Raw genomic sequence first — 27,817 nt, 5'->3', positions numbered from 1 at the left:
CCTCCGCCAGTTTGTTCAGCTCCGTCTGTCGCCCCGTTCCACTGGGCCTGGCTTACTGGCCTGTCTCCAGTTGCCTGGAGGGGACAAAAAGGGAAACTCAAAGGATTTCCTGTTTTAGGGGCTGGTGATAAGCTGCTGGGAGAGTCTGGGCAGGGTGTGATGGATGCCTTTGAACACGGTCCTCCCCGGCCCCTGCCCACTCCACGCCCAAGGGTCTGGGGAAGGACTAGTGAAATCCTAGGAGCTGAGTCCTACTGCGGGCTTATCAGGGCCTGTTCCCAGTGCGCTACAGGTAGCTCCGCCATTAACCCGTGCAAGACCCAACGGCAGATGCTCTCGTAATCCCCACCGGAGGCGCCGCAGCGAGGCTCGCGGTATGGACGCCGTCCGGCCTGGGCGCAGATCGGGGGTATGGAAATCGCTGCCTCGCCCGCTCTCCCCTCGCCTTCCTGCGGGTACAGCAGCCCCGTGAGACGGGAGGGAGCAGGGCAGGCCGGCGGCAGGACCCGGGAGCCGCGCAGACGGGCCAGAGGGAGCCGCTCCGACCGCGAGGCTGCAGTTCTGGCGCGTCTGCAGGAAAACCTCCCCCGGGAGGGCGGCCGGGAGCGGAGGGGCCGGCGCGGCACCGCCCCCGGGGCGGGCCCCGTGCGTGGCAGCGGCACCGCCGGCCTCGTCCCGAAGTTTCCAGCCTGCTCGCACCGCGGGGCGGACGGACGGCCCCCGACCCTGGCGATGCGGCCCCTGCTGCTCCTGGCCCCGCTGGGCTGGCTGCTTCTGGCCAAAGCGAAGGGAGACGCCAAGCCGGAGGGTGAGGGCCGGGGCCGGGGCGGGCAGGGGAATGGGGGTGGGGGGCGGGATGGGGCGGAGGGCTGATCTGGGGGCTGCCTCGGTAAGGACCGGTATCTACAGAGGCCTGGGCTGGCGGGGGGCGGGGGACGGGGGAGGTGGTCTGAGTTCTGGCTACTTGTCCACTGATTCGCGGATGACTTGGAAAAATCACTTCCCGTCTTGGGCTTGTGGTTCCCACATCTGGGAGGGAAGTCCCGTTCAGCACCCAGAGAGACAAATAATAGCGCTCCTAGTAATGACAGAGGCTACTATTTATGGCGCCCTTACTAGAGGCCAGGCGTCAGTTAAGCCTGATGGCAACCCTCGGGTGTGCATCCTTCTCTTATGCCCATTTTTCAGCTGGGCAAGCTGAGGCTCCAGAGTTGCTTCCCTTGCCCAAGGTTACGCGCAGCTTGTGGGCTTGGGAACCAAGATTAACACCCAGTTGCGTCCGGTTGGTTCCAGAGCCCAGCTGGCCAAGAGATCATGGGGATGAGCGGCCACCTGGTGAGGTGGCTGGGGTGGGGTGTGGAAGGGGCGGGTCCCGCTGCAGAGCTGCTTGCACTTTCAGCTACATTCTCCGTGGTCTGCCCTGGCCCTGCCCTGCCAGGTGGGTCTTACCCTCTCCAGTTTGCACATGGGGAGACAGGCCCTGATAGGTGCCATGACTCACCAGGCGTTTCCAGCTCTGGAGTGGTTGCCCCCAGGTCTTCTGGGCTCTGGGTCTAGTGTTCCTCCCACATCCCCAAGGCTGGTGGGATGTTAGAGCGGGCCCCACTATCCTGAGTGGGTGCTACTCTCCCCTGCCTTCCCCGGGCCACCTCCAGGGCTGCCCGCTGAGCATCTGAGAGCCCCCAGAAGGGTATAAGAAGATCCTGGCAGTCCCACGGCAGCAGATCTGAACTGGCTGCACCTCCCATGACCCTCTGTTCCCTGGGCCCACCCTCCTGGGGAACCTGGGAACTGGAGGGGGCGGGATAGTAGGTTAGCAGACCCTTGGACCATTTCTTGCGTGTTTCTTTGTGCCACGTTGTGCCCAAGGCCACGCGTCTCTGGTAAAGGCAGTTGCTTGATCTCCATGAGGTTTGGTGTCCTAGCCTGCAAAACAGGGGCTATACTACATCACTCCTAGAGCTCCCTCAAGGATTCCATAGGATGAGGCCTGCTGAGAGTTGAGCTCAATGCCTGGCCCACAGAGGCATTTCTGGCCCCGTGCTGCCATCTTTCCTGGAGTATACCAGCAGGGCAGGAGGACAGGTCAGAAAACCCAGTGAGGGAGGTGCTGAGCACAGGGCTGGGATGGTGGTATGTGCAAAGGGCCTGTGGCCAGGGTCTGCTTACTAGCTGGGAGCCACGAACCCTATAATAGCCTTTATTTTCCCTGGGCCTCGGCTGGCAGTTCCTCTGCTTCTGTTTTTGTTTTGTTTTTGTTGTTGTCGTTAATCCTCACCTGAGGATGTTTTTCCGTTGATTTTTAGTGTTGAAGGGAGGAGGAAAGACAGAGAGAAACATCGATGTGAGTGAGACACGTCGATTGGTTGCCTCCTGTATGCTCCCCAATCAGGGCCGGGGATTGAGCCTGCAACTGAGGTACGTGCCCTTGCCAGAGTCAAACCTGGGACCTTCAGTCCTCCGGTCGATGCTCTATCCACTGAGCCAAACCGGCCAGGGTCTCTGCTTCTGTTTTTGTGAACTCCCTCCACCTCAGACCATCTCATGAGAGAAACCTAGCCCCCTACAAGGAAGCCCAGAGAGGTGAGTCAGGGAGGGACCAAATCAGTGATAAGGCTTCAGGTGCCCTGACCTCCAGCAGGTGATGGGAGGGAGCAAAGTAGACACAAGGCGGCCAGCCCCCACAGCATGGTGTCCGAGATAACCCAGTAGATCATAACCATTCATTGATGGAGCAGGGGCAGCGGGTCCCAGGTATGGGGCTGTTGTCAAGCTGCTCTCAAGTTGAGGCTCTGTGCATCTCTTGCTCCATTCCTTACTTTGATCAGTAAGGAATCATTAGCCCCATTTTGGAGATGGGAAGACTGAAGCTCTGAAAGGTTATAAACTCCTGGCCTCAGGCTGCCACAGCTGGTTGAAAGTAAAGTCACTGACTGGGACTCAGGCCCACTGCTCATTCCTGTGAACCCTTGGTTCCCAGAGAGCCTGAGGGAGGAGACATAACCCTGTCCCAGGTGAGCCAAAAGACCAATGTGGAGGACAGAAAAAGGCCTTCCACAAAGCAGCATCCAAACAAGCAAATTTCCGTAGAGCTGAGGGTCTGGGAGAGAGCAGACACCCCCACCCCCACCCCACGGCCCTTTCTCCCTTTTGCAGAGGCTTCTGGCTTTCTCCCGGGGCTCGCGCCTTTCTCTGCAGGCCTTGACATGGAGAGGGAAGGACCAGGGGACCCTGGACTTGGGTGGGGGTCATGCCTTCACTGTGCAGGGGACAGAAAAGTTCCCCGAATCAGGCAGGCCTGGCTGGGTGTGTACGAGTCAAGACCTCCCCATCTCCTGCCATTCTGCCTGACCCATGTCACATCAAGCCCTGCGTGAGCCTGGAGGGGGGGGGGGGTGTGGGGTGGGGGGAAGCTTCACTCATTCCCTCCTCCCCAGAGAGCAGACTGGGTATGTCATGACACGCCTTGAGAGCCAAGACCACATGCCTGGGCTGGCACTGCTTGGGACAGAGGGGACGTCAGGCAGAGCCCAATGAACCCAGCCTGAGTCCTCAGCCTTCTCTTGGGATCCCAGAGAGGTGTCTGCACTCCCCACCCGGGCTCAGCCTCTCAGGAGAGGCTCCTCTCCGCCCCTGACCCCCAGGAACTGGCCCTCACCCCCCTAGGACAGGAATGCATGGAACCCCACGGCAGGTGCTGTGCTCAGCACTTGGTGGACATCAGCTCCTTGAACCCGTGTGGGAGTCTCTGGAGGAGGGTACGTTTTTGTGGTTATTACTCTCATTTTGCCGACGATGACACAGGCACGCAGACGCTCAGGTACTTGCCTGCTATCTGTCTGCCACTCCACTCCACTGTCTTGCTCATCTCTGCTGACCTGGATCATGGGCCATTCACCTGGGGAAACCACGGTTGGACTTTGGGCAGCAGGTCAGCAGGACCGGGAGCCCTGGGTGTCAGGTCTCATGTGCGCCCTGGCACCAGCTCCTGTCACGTGGTGAGGTTTTTTTTAAGTTAATTTATTTTATTATTTTTAATCCTCACCCAAGGATATTTTTTCCATTGATTTTTAAAGAGAGGGAAAGACAGAGAGAAATATCGATGTGTTGCCTCCTGCACACGCCCTGACCAGGGCCCAGGCCAGGAAGGAGCCTGCGACCAGGTACCTGCCCTGGACTGGAATTGAACCCCGGACCCTTTGGTCCACAGGCCGGCACTATCCACTGAGCCAAGTTGGCTAAGGCGCGTGGTGAGTCTTTTCCTGGCTCACTGCAGGCGGGGTCAGAGCTCTGGGCACCCCATAGGGCAAACGTCACCCGGGCATTCAGTTTCCCAGCACCAGGGCCCCGCCCACCTGCTTTCGGCCTGGGCTCCCAACTGTAGGGGGAGGGGCTTTAGTAGGTGTAAAGGCTCCGAACAGAGTCTGGCGAGCAGAGAGTGTTCCATAAAGCTTAGCCGTCATTGTTATGGTGATTTGGAAGCAGAAACCCCCAAAAGGAGCCTGGAGACCTAGCACCCCTTCCCCCCTCACTCCCTCCTCGCTGCCTGACTTCAGGAGTCGGGATCTAATGGAGAATCCAGAATCTCACAGACACGCTGGCTTTTTCCATCGTGAAATGTGACACTCTTCCTGTCCCCAGGAGCCCCTGTGGACAACAAGAGGGCCTCAGACAGCAGGGCCTCCAAGCCGGCAGCGCTGCCTCTCCTCACCGGGGCAGGGACTTAACAACCCTGGCAGGTGTTAGGGGGAGCTCTTCCCCAAGGGTGAGAAGCGCCCCTCTTTCCTGGACCCCAGGGTCAGGTCGTGAGGCCTCCCCTCTCCACACCTGCCTAGTGCACCCACCCCTTCGGCCACAGGTCCCTGGGCCCACCCTGTGGACTCCTGCCAATCCCTGCTGGGCTGCTTGGCGCCAGCCCCCTGCTCTGGGCCAGCGCCCTGCCCCTCCGCTCTGCCAGCTCTGCCAGGCTGGGAGGGCCCCTTTCTTCTTTTTCATTTTATTTTTGTAATCCTCACCTGAGGACATGGTTATTTATTTATTTAATTTATTTATTTTTAAATATATTTTTATTGATTTCAGAAGGAAGGGAGAGGGAGAGAGAGATAAAAACATCACTAATGAGAGGGAATCATTGATTGGCTGCCTCCTGCACGCCCCCCAACTGGCCCCGACTGGACTGATTTGAGAGAGAGAGAGAGAGAGAGAGATCAATAGGTTGTCTCTCATCTGGGGATTGAACTACAACCTAGGTGTGTGCCCTGTTGGGGAATTGAGCCTGAGACCTTTGGATGTATGGGAGGATGCTCAACCAATGAGATACAACCCTTAGTTCTTTGAGCCTAGTTTCCGCTTGACTTCCTAGGATGGGAGTGGGGGTGCCTCACCTGCCTTTGCTGGCCTGGTCACACCACTTAGTGGGTCTGTTCACCCAGGAAAGTGTTAAGTCCTGGACCCCAGGGAAGAAAGGGTCACCCAGTGGAACACTGATGAGTGCTGCAAAGTGGGGTCCTGCCCCTGAGGGCAGGAAAAATCCAAGAAGGCTTCATAGAGGTGGTGGGGAAGAGGCATCGCTGTCACTGGCCCTGGGACCTGGAGGAAGGTTAGGGAAAGGGCAGGGAGGGAGCCCTGGCAGGAGGGATGCGCCCACAAGGTGAGACTTCTGGCTGGAGGAGGCCCCCTTGCTGCTGGAGGGAATGAGTGCATCATCGGACTGATCAGCAAGGGCCTTGAATGCCAGAGCAAGGCGTTTGCTTCTCATTCATCGTCACCAGTAACAGCTCTTAGCCTGTGCCAGCATCCCAACAGGACTTTACAGGCCTGATCTCCTGGAGTTAGTCCAGAAGCCCGGGAAGAAGGTATTGTGATTAATCCCTAGTCTACAAGGGAGGGAGAAGCTGAAGGCAGAAAGGTCAGGGACTTGCCCAAGGTCACATAGCAGGTAAGGAGCAGAGCTAGGACTCTGACCAGAGCCTTCACTACTCAGAGGATTCAGCCTCAAAGTGTGGTCTGGGAGCGGCTTCCCCAGGGCTCCCAGAGATGCTTTCTGGGGAGTCGTTTCCCATTGTTCCATTGCACAGGTGAAGCCGCACTACAGAGCCTGGGAGAGGTCCATTGTTAAAAAGGTAATACAGCCCTGGCCAGTGTGTTCGGTGGTTAGAGCATCGGCCCAAACACCAAAGGGTCCCGGGTTCAGTTCCTGGTTAAGGGCACATATCTGGGTTGCAGGTGTAATCCCAGCTCCAGCTGGGCTCATGTGGGAGGCCACCAATCCATGTGTCTCTCGCACATAGATGTTTCTGTCTCTCCCCATCCATCTCCGTCTCTCTGAACATCAATGGAAAAAATATCCTCAGGTGAGGGTTAACAAACAAAAAAAGGTAATACAGCTGCTCTGGTCAATGGCCAGGATTTCAAGGCGGTTTCCACTCCTGGCCGATTCTCATAGGTTCTCATGGTGTTGGGAGAATCCAAGGTTGAGTGAGACTCAGCAAGAGGGGTCTGTAGGGGTTGATTAGCAACGTCTGCTCTGGGTGCAGCGTGGATAGTGGTGGCTGCCTCCGGGCTAATGTCCAGCGTGGGCCGGAGAGGTCCTCCCAGAATGCAGCATTCAGAGCGAGTCCTTCCCTCCGCCCCTGTGCCTGGCCCAGAGCCCCTTAAAGCCAGAGAGGCCCAGTCCCACAATGCAAGACGCAGGCACCTCTGCTCCGGTCGCTCCCTGTCATGTTGGTCAGTTACAGGTGAATGGAGCCCTGGAGGAGAATCTGGAGACGCGGGTTACATCCCAGCTCCGTCACTAACCAACGGAGTGATCTTGGGCACATCCCTTCCCACCTGGGCCTTGGGCTCTTGTCTATAATGGAAATGGGGCCACGGCCTGTGGGATTTGACAAGCACAGTGGCCTGCCCCTACCTGTCACCTGTCCTCCTCCATCCCACTCACCACGCCCTTCTCTGTCCCTAGACAACCTCTTAGTTCTCACGGTGGCCACGAAGGAGACCGAGGGGTTCCGACGCTTCAAGCGCTCAGCCCAGTTCTTCAATTACAAGATCCAGGTAAGGGGCTCCCCAGGTGGGGCAGAGACAGCCGAGGAGTGGAGGGGGTGTCCAGGAGCTGCGTGTCCACCTTCCCCAACTGACTTGGAGCCACAGGGTGTGGGACCACGGCCAGCGTGGCCTGGGTTCAAAGTCCTGGAGAAAGGGCTGCGCGCAGATGAATACACAAGACAAGAAATATAAATTTGGAAACTACGGGGGAAGCCAGTTGTGAACTTGGTTCTAGGGATCAAGTTCCACCGAGTCTCCAGCAGTTCCCATCTGCTTTTATTTACTAGAATACACAATTGCCTCTTAGGAATGCAGACTTATCAAAGGTGATGTTTGGGAAACAGTAAAGAGATCATCAAGTTTGGGGGGTTGCCTTCGGCTGTTGAGTCAGCAGTAGGTAATGACAATGCAGACAGTCAGCCTTCTGAATATCAAAAGCCCCATTCAGCTTTCTGACCGGACTTCTCGCATTTATATTAATTACTGTTGATCTTGGCTTTCGGCAATTCCCCCGTCTTTGATTTCTTAATAGATGCTGATATGCCGCTTGCAGAGCTCAGGTTCTTTTAAGATTTTTATTCCGCATCTGCAGACTAAAATTAAACGTAGAAGAACAAGAATGAGCCCTAACCGGTTTAGCTCAGTGGATAGAACGTCGGCCTGCGGACTGAAGGGTCCCAGGTTCGATTCTGGTTAAGGGCATGTACCTTGGTTGCTGGCACATCCCCAGTAGCGGGTGTGCAAGAGGCAGCTGATCGAAGTTTCTCTCTCATCAATGTTTCTAGCTCTCTATCCCTCTCCCTTCCTCTCTGTACAAAATAAAAAAAAAAAAACAACAAGAATGAGACAGACAATAGTGGTTATGCTAAAAGGCAAAAGTAAGGAGAGCCAGTGAAAAGGAGTAAATTCTTTCTTTAAATTGCTGCCAGGCATCTAAGGAATTAGTTTGTAATTTTGCCTGGAATAATTATACAGTATGCTGCAGTCATTCCAAAATATTAAGGGTGGTGTTATCTTTACCCTAAGCACCAAGAAGGTGATTTTTCATTGACACAAGCAGCGGTAAATACTGTCTTGTTGGGAGTTCCCTCTAAGGTACGAATGGAATTATTTAAGCTATAGTTAAAACTATATCATTTTTTTTAAAATATATATTTTATTGATTTTTTACAGAGAGGAAGGGAGAGAGATAGAGAGTTAAGAAACATCAATGAGAGAGAAACATCGATCAGCTGCCTCCTGCACATCTCCCACTGGGGATGTGCCCGCAACCCAGGCACATGCCCTTGACCAGAATCGAACCCGGGACCTTTCAGTCCGCAGGCCGACGCTCTATCCACTGAGCCAAACCGGTTTTGGCAAAACTATATCATTTTATTGGTGCAAGTGCAGCAGCTGATTTCCATTGATTATTACTATACGCAGACCTGTAGGGGCTCCAATCCACAAAAGAAAAATCTGTTATTAAGTTTGCTGCTGGTGGGTGCCATTCATGAAACTTCTTACGCAATGGCTTAGTGCGGGGAGGTCTTAGTAATATTCAGTTCTCTTTGCCTCTCCCAGGAGCAAGCAACTACAGTAATTGTATTTAGGTTTTCGCTTCCCCCTCCTTTGGTGTGGATGCTAGCCAGAAAAACCTCTCTTTAATTCTACACACAGAGGAGCAGTAGTTTGATTCTGTGTCGTATAAAAAGGGAAGCTGGGTGGGGACACCCATGTAATTATACTTTGCCCTTGTACTTACTATACTAGGCGGGGGATCAGCCCATGTAAGGGGTCTTACCCAGGGAGGACTTCCCCATTTGCCCCCGGTGATATTACCGCACAGCTGGTGACTGCCAGCATGGCAACGAAGATGTTCTCAGGTGTTCTTGGGGTTCTGGTCTCTTCACAAATTCGCTCAGCTTTCTGGACATCTTCTTTATCACTCCCCAAGTCATCTCTGGGCGATTTATTGTCAGCCCTGTTTGTCTCCCACTCCTTATCTTCAGTATGTTGCCTGGGGCTGCTGCTGTCTATGGCTGGGGTAGCTGATTGTCTACAGCTGCAACAGGGGGAACTTCTGGACGCCTGAACGTTGGAAATGAGTTAGGAAAAGCAAGAGGGAGAAAGACATAAGCAAAACCCACGAGGGGCTGGAGATGGAGGGTGTGGGGAGCGTGAGACGGGAGAAGTGTGTGGTGGTGCTCAATGTAGTGTGCACGGGCTCATGGGGGGGACGGGGGCAAGGGAGTGACTAGGTAAGAGGGCACTGGCATTTCACAGCTCCCCCGGGTGATTTGGGGATGCCCACAGTCTGGAGACCTCACTGTCCAAACACTCTTTTCTTTTCTTTTTTTTAAAATATATTTTATTGATTTTTTTACAGAGCGGAAGGGAGAGAGATAGAGAGTTAGAAATATCGATGAGAGAGAAACATCGATCAGCTGCCTCCTGCACATCTCCCACTGGGGATGTGCCCGCAACCCAGGTACATGCCCTTGACCGGAATCGAACCCGGGACCTTTCAGTCCGCAGGCCGACGCTCTATCCACTGAGCCAAACCGGTTGCGGCACAAACACTCTTATGAAGAAGCATAGGCTATGCCCAGTCCTTGGAGTCATGGGTGTGTGTCCTCTGTGTCTGGCCCATGGGGCTGAGCCCACAGGGAGGCATTTCTCCATTTAGCGGAGCGTGCTGAGTGCCTCCTGTGTCAGGCACAACGGTAGGCACCAGGGATGATGGACAACACAAGCCATGTCTCTGCCTATACAACTTGCAATCGAGCGGCATTAAGCCAGAAAGAACCTGTGTTTGCTCACATGAATGAGATTTGAAACAGGGTTATTGCTTCAGGCACAGCTGGATCCGGGGGTTCAAGCATGGTAAAGTCTTTGCCGTTTTTTTTGTTTGTTTGTCTTTAGGCCCTGTTTGTTTTCATTGGCAGACATACTCTCTGTATGTGGTGGCAAGGTGGCCACCAGCTTCTCAACCTCAGCAGAAAAGGCAGTCTTTCCTTAATTTTAATAGAGCAGTCCCAGGGAAGACTCTGATAGGCTCTTCTTGGGTCACATGCTCACACCATGGCTGTGGGAGAAGGAGGGATGGGACACAGACTGGTCATGCATGGTCACTTGACCATCTGTAATGGGCCTTTCTCTGCAGGCTCTGGGCCTGGGGGAGGACTGGCATGGAGAGAAGGCAACATCAGCGGGTGGAGGGCTGAAGGTTCGGCTGCTGAAGAAAGCTCTGGAGAAGCATGCAGACAAGGAGAACCTGGTCATTCTCTTCACAGACAGGTCAGCGGCCGGGGGGCTCTCTGGGTGGGTCCCTCAGCAGGGAAATAGAATAATATTTTTTTATTTAAAAAATTAAAAAAACATATTTTTTTCTTGATTTCAGAGAGGAAGGGAGAGGGAGAGAGATAGGAACATCAATGACGAGAGAGACTCAGCCGCCTCTTGCACGCCCCACACTGGGGATCGATCCTGCAACCCAGGCACATGCCCTTCCCAGGAATCAAACTGTGACCTCCTGGTTCCTAGGTCAATGCTCAACCTCTGAGCCACAACAGCCGGGCATGAGAAATATTTTAAATTGAGGTTCTCCCAGGACATCTGAAATGGGAGATCACTCTAGCTAAGGTTGTCTAAGTCTTAGGGGGTCTGTGTGTCCCAGGAGAGACCCTCTGGTGTAGCCCATTCCCCATCTTGGTGAAAAGATGGGTGAGGAACCTGTCCAGATGTGACAAGCCACACTCTCAGTGGGAAAAGGGCATGGGTTAAGGCAGCGGTTCTCAACCTGTGGGTCGCGACCCCTTTGGGGGTCGAACGACCCTTTCACAGGGGTCGCCTAAGACCATTGGAAAACACATATATAATTACATATTGTTTTTGTAATTCATCACTATGCTTTAATTATGTTTAATTTGTAACAATGAAAATACATCCTGCATATCAGATATTTACATGACGATTCATAACAGTAGCAACATTACAATTATGAAGTAGCAACGAAAATAATTTTATGGTGGGGGGTCATCACAACATGAGGAACTGTATTAAAGGGTCGCGGCATTAGGAAGGTTGAGAACCACTGGGTTATAGGGACCATCTCTCTGTCCTGGGTGGGGGTGGGAACATGGCGGGCCGGACCAGGGACAGTAGGGCGGACCCATTCCCTAGATTGGGAGCAGGGGATTGTAGAAGCCTCGATCCAGGTCTCCTGGGCCCTCTCCACACTCCTGCTCACCTCTGCCCGTCTTCTGGCTCCGGCTGCAGCTACGACGTGGTGTTTGCCTCGGGGCCCCGGGAGCTCCTGAAGAAGTTCCGGCAGGCCAGGAGCCAGGTGGTCTTCTCGGCCGAGGAGCTCATCTACCCCGACCGCAGGCTGGAGGCCAAGTACCCAGTGGTGTCTGACGGCAAGAGGTTCCTGGGCTCTGGAGGTGAGGAGCTGGCGGGGCTGGGCAGGCTCCAGAGGAACCCACCTCTGCCTCCGTGAGGTTCCTCACTTGCTCGGTGTCCACAGGATGTCGCTCATGTCCCAAACACAGGCTCCCCTGAGGAGAATTCCTGATTCTTTAATTTTTAAACTCCCCCCCCCCCCGCCCACCCACCCCTGTCTTTTTCATCTCATTGACAGCCACCCATCTGCCTAGGGCGAAACCTGCCCTCCCCCACCTCAGTCCTTTGGTCCCATTTCAAAAGATCTCTTGCCCTGGCCAGGTTGAAGCTTTGTCCCATATACCAAAAGGTTGTGGGTTTGATTCCCACTTGGGCAGCATATGAGAGGCAAGTGATCAATGTTTCTCTCCCCCCCCCCCCCCCCCATCCTCTTTCTCTAAAAATCAATAAACATATCCTCGGGTGAGGATGAAAAGATATCTCCCGAATCTGCCCTGAGGTCCGCACCCACTGCTGCTGCCTCACTGGGCTCCTGGCATCTAGCAGTCGGCACACTGTCCCACCAGCCCCACCCCCGCCCTTCCAGTCCATGCTCCACCCAGCAGCCAGAGGCAAATCCACACTCATCACTCAGTGGCTTCCCACTGCAGAGCATAAAATCCATATTTTATCCTGGATTTCTCTGTCCAGCCACAGAAGTCACTTCCTCCCACGGGCCGAGAGAGTAGGCACAGTCCAGATGGCCTGGCCCTGGCCCCGGCCCTGTGGTACATGTGTCCCCTGGGGCAGGGCCCTCCCTAGCTGCCCACCTTCTTCCATATCTCTCCTCCTCTCACCAGCCTTCCCCATAACCAGGGATCTGTGTGGGTTTTTCCCTTTAAGCCCCCATGTGCTGTGTGCCCTTGGCCCAGCCTCTGCCCTTCTCTGGGCCAAGTTTCCCAGGTAACTATGGGAAAAGGGCTCCAGCTTGCGCCCACCAGCTCTGCTCTCTAGGAACTCCTGGTGTAATCCATCATTCACCATCTGTGTGGAGCCCAGCATCTAAGCTGGTACGGTTTAGTGGGCACCATCGGTCTTTCTCTCTGGGCTCGGTGGGAACTTGCACTAAATGACACTCACTGGCAGGCTGTGTCCAGCCGATAGACATCACCTCCTCTCAATCTAGGAGGACTTCTGAGAGGAGGCAGGGCTTGTAGATAAAGGAGTAGGACATGGAGGAGAGGGGAGGCTGGGAAGAGGCCCCTAGCTTGGAGGCTGGAAGCTAAGTATCTGTTTCTGTGTGTCCTCACGCAACCTCCAGGCTTCATCGGTTATGCCCCCAGCCTCAGCAAGCTGGTGGCCGAGTGGGAGGGCCAGGACAGTGACAGCGACCAGCTCTTTTACACCAGGATCTTCTTGGACAAGGAGAAGAGGGTAAGAGTCAGCAGGTGGGGCTGGGGGGACCTGATCCCAAGGGCCAGGCTGCACTGGGGAGCAGCCCCTATAGGCCTTGAATCCCTGGGTTGGCCTTGACACCCCCATTTATCCATTCATCGATTCACTCATTTATTCAGAAGATCTTGATTGGGCGCCCACTGTGTGGGAGACACTGACAGGTGCAGGGCGGGGATACGGCAATGAACAAGAGAGTTGGGGTCTGCGCCCTCATGGCCCTGAGGTGGGGAGACAGGAGTTTACAACCTCATGTCAGGTGATGGTGATGGCGTTGAAAAGAATGACAGGCTGAGCTGCCCACTGTGCCTGGGGGCTTCTAGGGGGGCTGATGAGAGCTTAACAAGCCACTGCTGAGCCTGGCTCAAAGAGGCAGGGGTCATCGAGGGGAGCGGAGGTAGCCGAACCAGGCCAGTGCAGCCCCAGCCCCAGCCAGGAGGCTCTGGGTAGACAGGAAACTCAGGGTGCGCTTAGGTGTCAGGATTCCTGGATTCTGCCCTGCTTACCTCCCCATCCTCCACCCGTGCTGTGCTGTGTGACGTCGGGTAATTCACTTCCCCTCTCTGGGCCCCAGTTTTTATCATCCACAGAATGATGCAATGAAGCAGTCGGGCCTGTGCAGTGGAAACTGTAAACTTGATCTTTTTGTTCACGCAGTCCTTCCTCCTTCCCCTTTGCTTCCAGTGACATCACTGCAGAAGCCCGGGGACTAAGCCATGAAAATGGAGCTGCTCTGCTTGGGATGAGGGCGGAGCCTAGAGTGCCCCTTGCCCTCTCTCAGCCTGGCCTTGGGCTCCATGAGACACAGTGGGGTGGAACAGGCAGCATTGTGCCCATGAACAGGGACTTTGGGTCCAGGTTACCTGGGTTCAAATGCCAGTCAGCTACTTACTAGCTGTGTGACCTTGGGCACGTTAACCAACCTCTCTGTGCCTTGTTTTTTAAATCTGTCAAATGCAGTGACGATGGCATTTTCCCAGAGGGTGTTGTGTGGGTTAAATTAATTAACGTGTATATAACACTTAGAATAGCGATTGGCACACAAATACTAAACAGTGTGTGTTATTATTAGGGTGCTTGTTGCAGTGGAACCCGCTGTTTCCTTAGATTCCTTCCAGTGCCGAGAGCCCCTGGTTCTCTGTAAATGGGGCCACTCGGCCCGTAGATCCCAGGGGCTTGGCCACTGGCTGGCCTTCCCAGGGCTCCCAGCTGGCCTGATGTGACTGGGCAAAGCGGATGTGGTGAGGAAGAGGCAGAGGTGGGGGGCAGGCTGCCCACAGTGGGTGCGACGGAGCCCTGTCCTTGCCAGGGCCGGTCCCTGACGCAGCCTGGCGCCCTGTCTCCTGCAGGAGCGGATCAATATCACCCTGGACCACCGCTGCCGCATCTTCCAGAACCTGGATGGAGCCCTGGGTGAGCAGCCCCCACAGGGAGGGGATGGCGGGAAGGAGAGGGGCATTCAGGCAGGGCCTGAGCCCAAGGGGGAGAGAGGGTTGGTTCCTCTCTGTGGGTTGTGCTGGGAGGTCGCTCGCCTCATCCCCAGGTCCTCAGAGACCACCTGGGGCAGAGCTGTATGTCCCTGTGGGTGGGAAAAGGAGGGTCACGAGGTCAGCTTACCGAATTCACCCAACACCCGGGCAGGGAAGCAGCCTGCCAGCCTGGTAATGCCCACTGCAGGTACCCACCCTGCCCCCGACCCCGTCCTCACCTCCTTTCCCTGTCCTCCACCTCCCAGCTGATGGCTTCCTGGCCTGGGGGCAGGGGCTGACCTGGCAGGGAGTTGGAAAGTGAAGGCCAGTTGGTTCTTGAAACTCCAAAGCCCTTGGGCTGACCCCAGGTCCCTGGCTGGTGATGGCATTGCCTTGCCACTAGCTTGCTGGGTGACTTCAGGCCAGACTCATACACACACACCTCAGGTCTCAGTTTCCCCATCTTTAGAAAAGAGAATTTGGACCCGATCACTGATTGGTGAATTTATGGTATAAATCAGTGATGGCGAACCTATGACACGCTTGTCAGAGGTGACATGTGAACTCATTTTTTTGGCTGATTTTTCTTTGTTAAATGGCATTTAAATATATAAAATAAATATCAAAAATATAAGTCTTTGTTTTACTATGGTTGCAAAGATCAAAAATTTCTATATGTGACACGGCACCAGAGTCAAGTTAGGGTTTTTCAAAATGCTGACACGCTGAGCTCAAAAGGTTCGGCATCACTGGTATAAATGGACCCTTTGGAGAATCCGAGGAAAGCCCTGGCCCTCTCCCAGGAAGGTGTGGAAACATCACACCCTTTGCTGTGGCCTCTGGGAGTTCCTGAGCCTAGGTTAATAAACTGGGTCCGATTCACCCCGTGGGGGGCCAGGAGCTTGCACAGAGGGGCTCCCCTCTCATGGTCACCACCACAAAGCCCTCCCTCCCCAGCATTTCCCAGGCCTTGGGAAAGGCTGCTCTGGGTTATATAGCTGCCGAACAAGGCAGCTTCCTGTCTTACGTGCAGGCTAAGAGGGTCCTAGCATGGGGATTAGGGCTCTCTCTACCAGACCAGGATCTGTCCCCTGTCCCTCCCAGGCCGCCCTGTGTCGCTGGCGTGTACTCAGGGCTGCTCTGCATGCCTGTCGGAGCGGGCGTCTCCCAGACCCTGCCAGTGGGGCTTCTCTGAGCTGTGTCTGGGGCTGGGATATTTCAGTCTTCACTTCCTCCCATCCCTGGCTTCCAGCTCTCATCAGTAATCACAGTAACTGATGTGGGTTTCTGTGGATTCCATGCTCACCCTGTGCCAGGCACGGTGCTAAGTGCTCACTGGACATAGAGTCCTCCCATTAAGAGTCCTCCCACTCTTATCCCCATTTTACAGATGAGGAAACTGAGGCGCTGAGAGGTGAAATACTAACCTACGGGGATACCCTGCTCACTGGGGGAGAGCTGGGATTTGAGCCCAGCCTGTCAGCTCCTGAGTTTGGCCTCTGAGTCTGACGCTGGGTGGCGCTGTGCTTTCTCACCCCCAGATGAGGTTGTGCTGAAGTTTGAAATGGGCCACGTTCGAGCTCGCAACCTGGCCTACGACACCCTCCCAGTCCTGATTCATGGCAACGGACCCACCAAGGTAGGAGGGGCCCCAGGCCCTGGGGAGTGTGGGAGGGGGTCAGCTTCTCCTTAGGGCCAGGGCCACCCACCTGGTGCCCGAGAGCTTGTAGGCATTGCCCGCAAATCTGAGTTCAACGTGGAGCCTCTTTCCTGCTGTTTTAGTCGCTGACGCCCTGTTCATCCTGCTGGACCGCAGGACACAAAGGAAGCCACTGCCCCCACCCAGGCCCAGGCTTGGCTGCCTTAAGTCACCCACACTCCATCACCCCAGGGCAGGCTCGTTTGCTCATTTAAGAAATATTTATTGAATGTTTGCACCAGGGCATGAGGCCTGGTCAGTCATGAACAGGACAGACTGGCCCCCATTCTCCTGGAGCTACAGATGGGGCCCCGAGGAACTGGCCCCTGGCTCACACCAGTTCTCTGAGTGAGAGGTCCTCAACCACCCGAATCAGAATCAATCAATGGAAGGGAGAGGAAGGGGGATGTGTTAAAATGCAGAATTCCCGCCCCTGCCCACAAGCTGGCCAGTGGAAATCTCGAAGGGGCGTGGCCCGGGAATCTGCATTTTACAAGCTCTCAGCCCATCCTGAGATGAAAAGGCACCAGGGCGCCAAGCCCTCCCTCTGCCCTCCCTCAGCTGTGGTGACCTCAGGGGATGCGCATGCCCTCTTCAAGGCCCACCCAAAACAAGGTCACAGTTCCTGCCCCCTCAGGTGGCAGCGGACTGGGGCCCAGGAAGGTAGGCCTCAGGGGTTGCAGGGGGTGGGACTGGCACCTCTCAGACCCCTTGTCCCCCACAGCTGCAGCTGAACTACCTGGGCAACTACATCCCGCGCTTCTGGACCTTCGAGACCGGCTGTGTTGTGTGTGACGAGGGCCTACGAAGCCTCAAGGGCATCGGGGTAAGGCCGCCAGAAGCTGGGGTGGGGGAGGATGGGTGATTCTGGAAGAGACTCTTGTCTTTGGTGGAAGGTAGAGGGATTACCTCCCTGGCTGGGGTTCCATCCTGCTCCTCACCAGGCACCTCCTCCTGGAAGTCTTCTCAGACTACACATGGCTCCACATTTCCCCCGATGCCTGCCTTCCAGTTTTTCTGCCTGGTCGTTCAGGCCCTCCTGCAGCCCTGTCTCCATCCCACAAACCTTCTTCCTCATTTGTGGCCCCACATCAAACCCCATGCCAGCCAAGCTCCCCAACAGTCTGCCATCAACTAGTCCTCGCCCCGAGTCAGGGCTCACGCGACTCCTGGTCCCCAGCAGGGGCAGCCTCCTGCCTCCCTGCCAGTCCCTGCCTCTGCCCACCTGTCCGTCCTACCCAGAGCTCCCTGGCCCAGGCCCCTTGCCTGCTAGGGCCGCACACCTCTGGCTCAGGGGTGGCTCAGTGGCTGGGCATGGCTGGACTCTGCTGCCCCCTCTCCACGCAGGATGAAGCTCTTCCCTCTGTCCTGGTCGGTGTGTTCATCGAACAGCCCACGCCATTCCTGTCCCTGTTCTTCAAGCGGCTCCTGCGCCTCCACTATCCCCAGAAACGGATGCGGCTTTTCATTCACAACCACGTGAGTAGCAGGGGCTTAGGTAGGGTTGCCGTGTGGCCCAGCGGAATCAACCACCTGGGTGTGAGGCCTGTGGGTTGGGGGTGCTGTCCTGGTGGCAGAGGCTCTTAAGAGGCCTGTGGACCTGGCCTGGTCAGGGGAGGATGGTCAGAGGGTGGCCAGGGAGGGCATTCCAGGCAGAAGGTCTGGCCTGGGCGGGCAAAGGCGTGGAGTTTAGGAAAGCGGGTGGCCGGGATGTGCCAGGGAGGAAAGGGGGCAGCCTGCAGCAGCAGAAGGTGTGGTGGTCCCTGGGGGGGACTGTGTCCTCATCCTCAACCCCCCTCCCCAGGAACAGCACCACAAGGCCCAGGTGGAGCAGTTCCTGGCGGAGCATGGCGGCGAGTACCAGTCTGTGAAGCTGGTGGGCCCCGAGGTGCAGGTGGCTAATGCTGATGCCAGGAACATGGGCGCGTGAGTTGGGGGCCAGGGGGGATGTGGTTATCTCTGCTGACAGTGGTGGGCAGAGGGGCCATGGTGTCCGGAGCACCAAACTGGGAGACAGGAGTTCGGAAGGCTGGGTGGTCTCCGGCGGGTTCCTGCCCTTCTCTGGGCCTCAGCGTTTCCATCTGTCAGATGGGGAACTTGCCTCGGTCTTGCGATTGGCTGGGGCTGAGCAGTGTCAGCGTTTAGGAAGGACTGGAGGACCGGAAGACAATAAATGCTGACAACCAGAGAAATAATCTCTGATTGCCCCATAATGTATGTTGACCCTAGAAGAATTGGACCGTCCAGATCCGCGGTTGGCGGCCTTCCCATGAAGGACTAGATTGTGGATCTGTGCAAACCAGCTTTGTGGGCCCCGCCGCAGCCACTCAGCTCTGCTGGGGTAGCGTGAGCGAGCCTGGTTGGGCTCCAACAAAGTTTTATTTATGGACACTGACGTTTGAATTTCTGTGATTCTCATGCAACTTATTTGATGCTTTTCCCCAACCAGTTAAACATGTAAAACCATTCTTAGCTCATGAGCCACACGAAACCGGGCAGTGGGCTGGATTTGGATCGTGAATCTTAATTAAGGCTTTGATGCAAGTACCCAGACACCCTCCAGGAAGGCACAGCCAGTTTGCCCCTGGCCCTGGGCACGGTGGGAGCCTGTCTGTGGGCGGTTGATACCAGTTGTCAAGCTCTGGGCCTTCGTCTTGAGAGTTTGGGATCTGCATCAGGGTTTGGAATTGGGAGGGACCTTCGAGGCTGCTGGTCCCAACCTGCACCAGAGCGGCCCAACCTCTCTACAGACCCGTGGCTGGTCCCTGTGATCGCAAGGTGGGCAGGGGTGGAGAGTGCAGCTGTGGGTAGCTCCACGACCCTGGGTGGGGAGGTTGGCACTGGAGCCCCCCCCCCTGCAACTGACCCTGCGTCCCCCTGCCTGCAGGGACTTGTGCCGGCAGGACCATGGCTGTACCTACTACTTCAGCGTGGATGCCGACGTGGCCTTGACCGAGCCCCAGATCCTGCGACTGCTGATTGAGCAGAACAAGTGAGGCTGTGGGTGGGCTGCGGCTGGCAGACAGATGGGCCCTCAGAGCGGGGCTCCTGGGCTGGCACTGCCCGGGATAGGCCCGGGCCCTTGCTGGGAGCTCTTCCCTGCCTTTGTCCTCCTCCCCTGCCTTGGCCTCATCGACTACCCTGAGCTTGCCCCAGCCTGGCAACCTTGTCTTGTTTCCCCTACTCCCTGCCCCCCCTCCCCCATCACAAGCCCCAAGCCATCCCCCTCACACCCTCTGTTCTTGGCTGCCCTGTGGGAGGGAAAAGGTATCAGATGGGCCAAACCTGCCTCCGGGCCCTGCCCCAGGGAGGTGCTTGCAGGTTGAAACGGACCCACACCCTTCCCCACACCTGGTTAGATCTGCCCTGAACTCCCAGTGGGCAGAGGGACCCCTCTGAGGCACTCCCTTCCTTAGGAACGTCATCGCCCCGTTGATGACCCGCCATGGGAGGCTGTGGTCCAACTTCTGGGGAGCACTGAGTGCAGATGGCTACTATGCCCGCTCCGAGGACTACGTGGACATCGTGCAGGGGCGGCGTGTGTGAGTACCGACAGGATGGGGGGCACCCCCATTTGTCCTCTTCCTGGCCTTGCAGCACCCCCCCCCCCCAGTATTCTTGTCCTTATTGCCCTCAAATTCCCACCGCACCTGAAGCAAGGGAGACTGCAGTCAGACACACAGAAGGACTTCCCAACAATTATCCTGGGCCCATTGCCCAGGGCAGGGGACTCCAATCAGCACTATCATGCCCTTCCCTTGGCCCCTGGCCCTTAGTCTGCGACCCTCAACGCGAGCCTGCGGCCCCTCGTCTTCCTCTCTCGCTCAGCGGCGTCTGGAATGTGCCCTACATCTCGAACATCTACCTGATGAAAGGCAGTGCCCTGCGAGCTGAGCTGCAGCAGACAGACCTGTTCCACCACAGCAAGCTGGACCCCGACATGGCCTTCTGCGCCAACGTCCGCCAGCAGGTCAGCCCTGGGTGGGCGGTCAGAGGAGGCCCTTGATGGGGAAGGTGGGCTGCCTGCTCACCATACGCCCTGGAGCTTCTGAGGTTCCAGCAGGGCTGCTCCAAGGCTGCCAGGCCTGGCGGGGACACGAGGGGCACTGGCATACGGGTTGGTCCTCAGGATCTGTGGGGGTCATTTTAGCAGACCTGGGTTTTACACCATCTATCTTTTAAAAAAATATATATTTTATTGATTTTTTTAACAGAGAGGAAGGGAGAGGGATAGAGAGTTAGAAACATCGATGAGTGAGAAACATGGATCAGCTGCCTCCTGCACACCCTCCACTGGGGATGTGCCTGCAACCTAGGTACATGCCCTTGACCAGAATCGAACCGGGTACCCTTCAGTCCGCAGGCCGATGCTCTATCCACTAAGCCAAACTGGTTAGGGCTACACCATCTATTTTATTTTTTGAAGTATACTTTTACTGATTTCAGAGCAGAAGGAAGAGGGAGAGAGAGAGAGAAACATCAATGATGAAAGAGAATCTTTGATCAGCTGCCTCCTGCACGTCCCCTACTGGGGATGGAGCCTGCAACCAGGGCATGTGCCCTTGACCAGAATCGATCCAAGACCTTCTGGTTCATAGGTCAATGCTCAGCCACTGAGCCACACCGGCCGGGCTATTTTATTTACGCTTTTGACAACACCTAAAAAAACCGGAAACTTTCCATCCGAATGTACTCCAAATATGTGCCCAGGAAACACCCTTACCCTGTTCTGTGCTACACCCAATGTTTTCTGTGGCTTTTAATAAATGTGACAGCCCGTTGATGTCTTCCCCTGTGCCCCAAACTTTGGGATCAGAACACCGTCCTCTTCTTGGGCACGTTCATTCTTTTATTCCCATTCAGTCCCCCAGGAAGCTTCCCTGATGGCAGCCCTAGTGTCAGGTCCAGGTGACCCCGGTGGGCAGAGGAGGCTGCTGTCATGCCCCTCCCAGGGCGTGCAGGGGAGGGGAGTCTCTCTCATCGGCCTGGTCTCCCCAGGGTGTGTTCATGTTCCTGACCAACCGGCACACCTTCGGCCACCTGCTCTCCCTGGACAACTACCAGACCACCCACCTCCACAATGACCTCTGGGAGGTGTTCAGCAACCCTGAGGTGAGGCCTGGGCGGGCGGGAGGGAGGGGTGGGAGTGGAAGGGGCCCCGGTGATCCTGTCGCCGGAGTTGCCTCCCTCTCAGAGCTTGACACTGGGACCCTGTGGGCCACCTGCCTTCCTTCACCCCAGGGGGCCTGTCTGCGGGTTTGAGTAGGAAGAGGAGGGTGTTTTGAGAGGCAGCGCCATCTAGTGGAGGAGGGATGCGGAGTCAGAGGCCCATTAGCTGCGACTTCATTGAGCCTCTCTCTACCTTTGGGGGCTCAGTTATCTTAGCTGTAAAATGGGTATACTGCCCCGGCCTGACTTGCCCCTGAGAATGTTGTGATCAGAAGAGGAGAATATTGTGACAGTGTTCTGACACATTGTGAGCTTGTGGCCGATGTGGGCACATGCCTGTATCTTCACGTAGACCTGTACACACATGCACACGTGTACATACACATGCAAACACCAGCTCCCGTGGGCACCCTTTTACGCCCAAACAACACAACGCACCCAGTGGGCACAGAGATAACCCGGCTGCTCCAGGCATGCAGACCTTCACGTACATTGTGTGTGGCCTGGGGGGAGGAGGCCCCTCTTGGAGCCTCCCATGGAGTTGAGCAAGGGGTGAGTCCAGCTGGCCCAGGCCAGTTCCCAGGACCCCATCCCGCTCCCCCCTCCCCACAGGACTGGAAGGAGAAGTACATTCACGAGAACTACACCAAGGCCCTGGCGGGGAAGCTGGTGGAGATGGTGAGGACTGGGCACCCCCGGGAATGACGCTCTGGATTTGTACCCGACACCCGGAGGACAGAGGAACGAAGCGAGCTGACCTGGGGCGGGGGCGGCGGGGCCCCCTCCTGTGCTCCGGCGAGGGAGGGGGCAGCGGTGGCCCCGTCCTCCTGCTGGCACTTTCCAGCTGGAATCTGCAGGGTGGGGGGTGGGGGGGGCTCAGGCTTCTTTTCTGGCCCAGGCAGGAAAGAGAGGAAAAGCATCCCAAAGGTGGCCTCAGCTGCAGACCATGGCCCGTGTTCCCCCAGAGCCAGCAGGCCTCTGCCCCTCAATGCCCACACTCGGGTGGCTTTGGCCTTGGCACTGGCAGTTCTGTGACCTTGGCCAGCTCCGAGCTCCAGTTCTGTCTTCCTTCAGCATCTCCGAGTCCGGGCTCCCTGGGGACTCTCAGGGGGACACTCAGAGGCTCTCAGACCAGGGTGGGGCAGGGCACGGACCACACAAGGGATCCTGCCTGCGGCGGGCTCTGCCAAGGGCCATGGGGTCAGGGGGAGGATGAGGCGGGGCCACTGTGGACCGCTGTGACGGAGTCCCCACCCTCCCCAGCCTTGCCCGGATGTCTACTGGTTCCCCATCTTCACGGAGACGGCCTGTGACGAGCTGGTGGAGGAGATGGAGCATTACGGCCAGTGGTCTCTGGGAGATAACAAGGTGGGAGCCCCAGGCGCCTGGACTGGGGCTGGTGGGAGGCTGCCCCTCCACCCAGGCCCGCCCTCCGGGCTCTTTGCCTGGGACTCTTCAGATGGGGGCGCCTGCGTTTAGGAACAGAGGGATGGCCGGCGTTTAGGAGTAGGGGGGTGGCGGAATGGGATGGAGTGCTGGCCTCTAAGCTGCCATTGCCGCTGGGTGACTGAGCTGCCTTAGCCCGAAGGTGCTAGGTTTCCAGTTCCTGTTTGTTGTGCCAGTGATTGAGCTTCCTTCCCAGATTGGGCGTGGAAAGGGGGAGGAGTGGGCAGCTGTGGATGAGGAGCCATTAGGAGGCGACGGCACTGACCTGCAGAAGCTAGTGGTGCCGCTGAAGGAGGAACCCCCTGCCTGCCCTCCTCTTGCAGAGTCCAGGACCCCTGGTTAAAGGCACATGCGCCCTGGGCCTGGGCCTCAGAGAGTGGCTGACCTCAGCCTGGCAGCTGACTAATCGCTGGTCCGGGAGCTCAGCTCCAGAGCCCGGAACCGGCACAGCCATGCGTTCTGGGTCTGGCTGGTCCTTGCCCTCCAGTGCCCGGGCCTCCCGGGACACTCGTGCCTAAGCTGCCCTATGGGTTTCTGCTGTTAACCAATGACCACCAAGCTTAGCGGCTTAAAACATCCACTTATCTCCGGGTTCTGTGGGTTGGGGTCTGTGTGTGGCTTAGCTGGGTGCTCTGCTCAGCGTCTCCCAGGGCCCCAGTCGGGGTGTCAGCTGGGGTCGGTGCTCCTTTGAGGCTCGGGGCCCTATTCCAAGCTCACACGGCAGAATGCATGTCCTTGCCGCTGTGGAGCTCAAGGTGACTGGCCCCTTCCGGGCCAGCAGGGAGATTCTCTCCCTCCAAGAGCCTCCCTTATTTATTTATTTCTTAAAATATATTTTTATTGATTTCAGAGGGGAAGGGAGAAGGAGAGAGAGATAGAAACATCAATGATGAGAGAGAATCATTGATCGGCTGCCTCCTGCACGCCCCCTACTGGGGACTGAGCATGTGCCCTGACCGGGAATGGAACCGTGACCTCCTGGTTCATAGGTTGATGCTCAGCCACTGAGCCACACCGGCCGGACTCCAAGATCCTCCTTTAAAGACTCACCCAGTGCCCCCTAGCTGGTTTGGCTCGGTGGATAGAGCATTGGCCTGCGGACTGAAAGGTTCCAGGTTTGATTCCGGTCAAGGGCACATACCCAGGTTGCATGCTCAGTCCTCAGTAGGGGGCGTGCAGGAGGCAGCCGATCAATTATTCTTCCTCATCATTGATGTTTCTCTCTCTCTCTCCCTCTCCTTTCCTCTCTGAAATCAATAAAAATATTAAAAAAGAAGACCCACCGAGCATCACCTCCCCTTTGATTAAACCGAAGTCGACTGACTAGTTACCTTAATCACACCTGCAAAACCCCTTCACCTTTGCCCTTATCCCATCAGGTTCAAGGTCAAGGGGAGGGGATTGGACAGGTGGCAGGAATCGGGGCCGTCTTAGAATTCTGCTCACCACCCTCTCTGGGTCGCTTCCAGGACAACCGCATCCAGGGTGGCTACGAGAACGTGCCAACCATCGACATCCACATGAACCAGATCAGCTTTGAGCGGGAGTGGCACAAGTTCCTGGTGGAGTACATCGCGCCCGTGACGGAGAAGCTCTACCCCGGCTACTACACCAGGGTGGGCCGGCTGGGTGCAGCCAGGACCAGGCGGGGGTGGAGGGGCTGGGGAGGCGGGGAGAAGTGTTCCCAGCTGGGCAGAGGCCTGAATATTTGGTCTCTAGGCAGGGGAGAAGTCTCCTCCTCTCAGGTGCCGGGGCCAGGGGAGGCGGGGCCACTCTGCCTCTATCCTCTGACATCCTCTGTGTCCTTGACCCCTGCATCCATGACTGCCATGCCAGCTCACCAGACAAACCCCCGGTCAGCGGCCAGCATGCCCTTCTTCCCTCGGGTCCCCTGAGCTCCCTCACTCATGTGTCTGTTGATGCCTCTTTGGCTTCTGTACTTGTCACTTCCTCCTTCACACGGTTTTCTCCAAACACCTGGGCCCTGTCCTCAAGGGACCACCTGCCTAGATAGTTGGGAGGGTGTGAGGATTAGATTCATTCATTCATTCCACCTTCCTTCCCTTCTCTTCCCTCTTTTCTCTCCTTCCTTCCCTCCTCCCCTTCCTTCCCTCCCTCCTGTCCTTCCCTTCCTCCCCACGTTTCTATTGAGAACCTTTTCTGTGCCAGGCACTGTAGCAGGCCCCGGAGAACACAGCGTGAGATAAACTGCCCTCAGGGAGCCGACGTTCCAGCAGGCGCTGAGGCCCCCCCGGACACCCTCCCTTCCTGGCCTGCGCCGCCTCTCATGCGGGTTCTCTGTGTCTCTTCCCTGGCGCAGGCCCAGTTCGACCTGGCCTTCGTCGTCCGCTACAAGCCCGACGAGCAGCCCTCGCTGATGCCGCACCACGACGCCTCCACCTTCACCATCAACATCGCCCTGAACAGGGTCGGGGTGGATTACGAGGTGAGCAGGGCCGCTCTGGCCCAGGGAGCAGGCAGGAGGGAGGGCTGGCTGGTGAGCAGCTTGCAGGGTGTTGGAAGCTGAGGGGTCCAGGAGGCACCAGCACCGGAGAACTAGGAACCAGAGAGAAAGGGCGCTAGGTCCGTGGGGAAGGCTTCCTGGGAGGGGCGGGCTCAGCAGTTTGACAGGAGGGAGAAGGCTTTAGACCCAAGAGAGCAAGGGGCCAGGAGGCCTGGAGCCAGATGACCTCACCTGGGTCCTGCCCCCTCTTCCCCCCTTGCTCGGGGGGCCTCAGGCAATCTCTTGGGAAAACTTAAAGTGCCCTCCCCACAGTTGTGAGGATGACACGAGCTCATCCAGGTAACGGCTTACGGGAACCCATAGTAAGGACTCCAGGAGTGGTAGCTAGTAGTAACAAGTTCCGGATCCGCATCATTCTTGGAAGAGGGCTTCTGTGGGAATGACTAAACCCAGGCTTGTGGCTGGAGGGAAATCTGGGGAAACCAGGAAGACATGAGGGCGAGGAGGAGCAGTTCTGGGGCCTTAGGACCCCAAGGGAGGCCTGTGGGTGTGATCAGCTGTAGAGCCATTCATCCATTCATTCACTCCCTCCGTAAGCTACTATTTTTAAGGAGTTTTTTGTGACTCAGTCCCGGGTTACACACTGTGAAGGAGACCCATAAAAACACCTGGTTTTTTGAGAGTCGACAGTGTGCCAGGGGTTCTCCTAGGGGACGATTTTGCCCCCCTACCCAAAGGACATTGGCAGTATCGGAAGACATTGTCGGTGCTACTGGCATCTAGTGGGGAAAGCCCTCATAAGAAAGAATGATCTGGCCCGTCGTGGTGATGCTGCGTAACAGTATGAATGTACATGATACCATTGGACTGTTCCCTTAAAAATGGTTACCATCGTAAAGTTTATGTTGTGTGTATTTTACCACAATTTAAAGAAAAAGAAAAAGAGCCCTGGCCAGTTTGGCTCAGTGGATAGAGCGTCAGCCTGCGAACTGAAGGGTCCCAGGTTCGATTCCAGCCAAGGGCACATGCCCGGGTTGTGGGCTCGATCCCCAGTGGGGGACTTGCGGGAGGCAACTGATCCATGATTCTCTCTCATTGTGGATGTTTCTATCTCTCTCTCCCTCTTCCTTCCTCTCTGAAATCAATCAAAATATATTTAAAAAAAAAAAGAATTATCTGGCTCAAAATGTCCATAGTGCTGAGGTTGGAAAACCTGGCCCTAAGCTCTTACTTGTATCATCTTATTGAATGCTCACAACTCTATGCAATTTAATGCCCATTTTCCAGAAGGGAAAATTGAGGCTCAGGCTGGTCACAGTTAATAAAGGGTGTGGCTGACCTTTGTCCAGGGCTGCCTGACTTTCTTTTTTTAAAAAGATAAATATATATATATATATATATATATATATTATTGATTTCAGAGAGGGAGAGGGAGAGAGAGATAGAAACATCAATGATGAGAATCATTGATTGGCTGCCTCCTGCACGCCCCCCAATGGGGATCAAGCCTGCAACCCCAGGCATGTGCCCTTGACCGGAATCGAACCCAGGACCCTTTGGTCCGCAGGCCGACGTTCTATCCACTGAGCCAAACCGGCTAGGGCTGCCTGACTCTTGATCACTCGGTCTTTGCTGTGTGACCTCCTTAGGCAGCATATGGCTGTCACTCCACAGGCATCCCAGGCAGGCTGTGCTGAGCCTGCTTGGTTGGGGTGGCTCAGATGGGAGAAGAGGGGGTGGTGGGGGAGGGCCCAGCTTCCTGTTGGGGAACTGACGCTTCCTGTTGGGGAACTGACGCTTCCTGTTGGGAAACTGACACTTCGCGTCTCCTAGGGCGGTGGCTGTCGGTTCCTGCGCTACAACTGCTCCATCCGAGCCCCGCGGAAGGGCTGGGCCCTCATGCACCCCGGGAGACTCACGCACTACCATGAGGGGCTCCCCACCACCAAGGGCACCCGCTACATCGCCGTCTCCTTCGTCGATCCCTAATTGGCCAGGCCCAGCCACTGCGGACACTTTCCTCTCTGCCAACAACCATTGCCCGGGATCCCAGGGACCCCGTCCAGCCTCCAGGTTCTTGACCTCCCATTGCTCTTGGAGCTGCCGTTGGAGAGCCTGGGCCGCAGGCCAGCGGCCAGGACACCTCCTGGGCTGGGACTTTCCTGGTGCTCTGCACCCAGCCCCGGGGGAGGCTGTTCGTTCGCTTTCACTGCGTTGAACAGCTCACCCTTTTCCACTTGTCTTCCTCAAAAACCCAGCCCCCTTCCTCCGGTCCTTCCATGAGTGACACGTGAGCAGACGGGGGCATACCCAGCTGCCCCGAGGGCTCTAGGGGCGTGGAGCCACCCCCCATCCCCCACCCCCAGCTCCCATGCAGAGCGGCAGCCCTGGGATCTTCTGCTTCAAGCTTCAGGGCCGACACCATGACCTGGATCAGACTCAAGTCCTCAGCCGGGACTGCGGAAGCCCCTTCTTTCCTGGCTCCTGTCATGGGAGCCACACGCTGTCCCTGCAGATGGTGACTCGGCAGACCTCCCGGGCGGCGGGAAAGGCATGGATGCCACAGCGCCATCCTCTACTTGACCCTTTGTGGGGGAAGGGAGTGACATGTCCACACACTGTACTGCGTCCCCCTGTCCTGCATGTCCCCGTGTCTCTGGAGAGAGGGACAGACAGACACAGGAGAGTTCCTATTAAAAGTCATTGAAACCA

General features: G+C 56.4%; 1 protein-coding gene across 1 annotated transcript; it reads left to right on the top strand.

The window, feature by feature from the left end:
• Positions 1-626: 626 nt before the first annotated feature.
• Positions 627-27,817, top strand: PLOD1 (procollagen-lysine,2-oxoglutarate 5-dioxygenase 1). Its single transcript, XM_081088531.1, has 19 exons — positions 627-808; positions 6,962-7,053; positions 10,190-10,323; positions 11,305-11,468; positions 12,728-12,840; positions 14,208-14,271; positions 15,869-15,966; positions 16,751-16,852; positions 17,374-17,505; positions 17,831-17,952; positions 18,914-19,018; positions 19,443-19,568; positions 19,855-19,996; positions 21,025-21,138; positions 21,808-21,873; positions 22,459-22,563; positions 24,111-24,257; positions 24,962-25,087; positions 26,939-27,817. The coding sequence occupies exons 1-19, from the start codon at positions 733-735 to the stop codon at positions 27,092-27,094; spliced, it is 2,184 nt and encodes a 727-aa protein (XP_080944657.1). The 5' UTR covers positions 627-732; the 3' UTR covers positions 27,095-27,817.

Source organism: Myotis nattereri (assembly GCF_964212035.1).
Source record: "Myotis nattereri genome assembly, chromosome: 3".
Taxonomy (NCBI): Eukaryota; Metazoa; Chordata; class Mammalia; order Chiroptera; family Vespertilionidae; genus Myotis; species Myotis nattereri.
The sequence above is the reverse complement of the archived record's forward strand: the minus strand, read 5'-3'. Positions and strand labels throughout refer to the sequence as shown.

Excerpts from the sequence above, each read along its gene's own strand:
- PLOD1 (XM_081088531.1), top strand. The coding sequence starts at position 733 with ATGCGGCCCCTGCTGCTCCTGGCCCCGCTGGGCTGGCTGCTTCTGGCC. Across the intron at positions 15,967-16,750 it reads ATGGCAACGGACCCACCAAG|CTGCAGCTGAACTACCTGGG; the intron begins GTAGGAGGGGCC and ends TGTCCCCCACAG. Across the intron at positions 22,564-24,110 it reads GGTCTCTGGGAGATAACAAG|GACAACCGCATCCAGGGTGG; the intron begins GTGGGAGCCCCA and ends GGTCGCTTCCAG.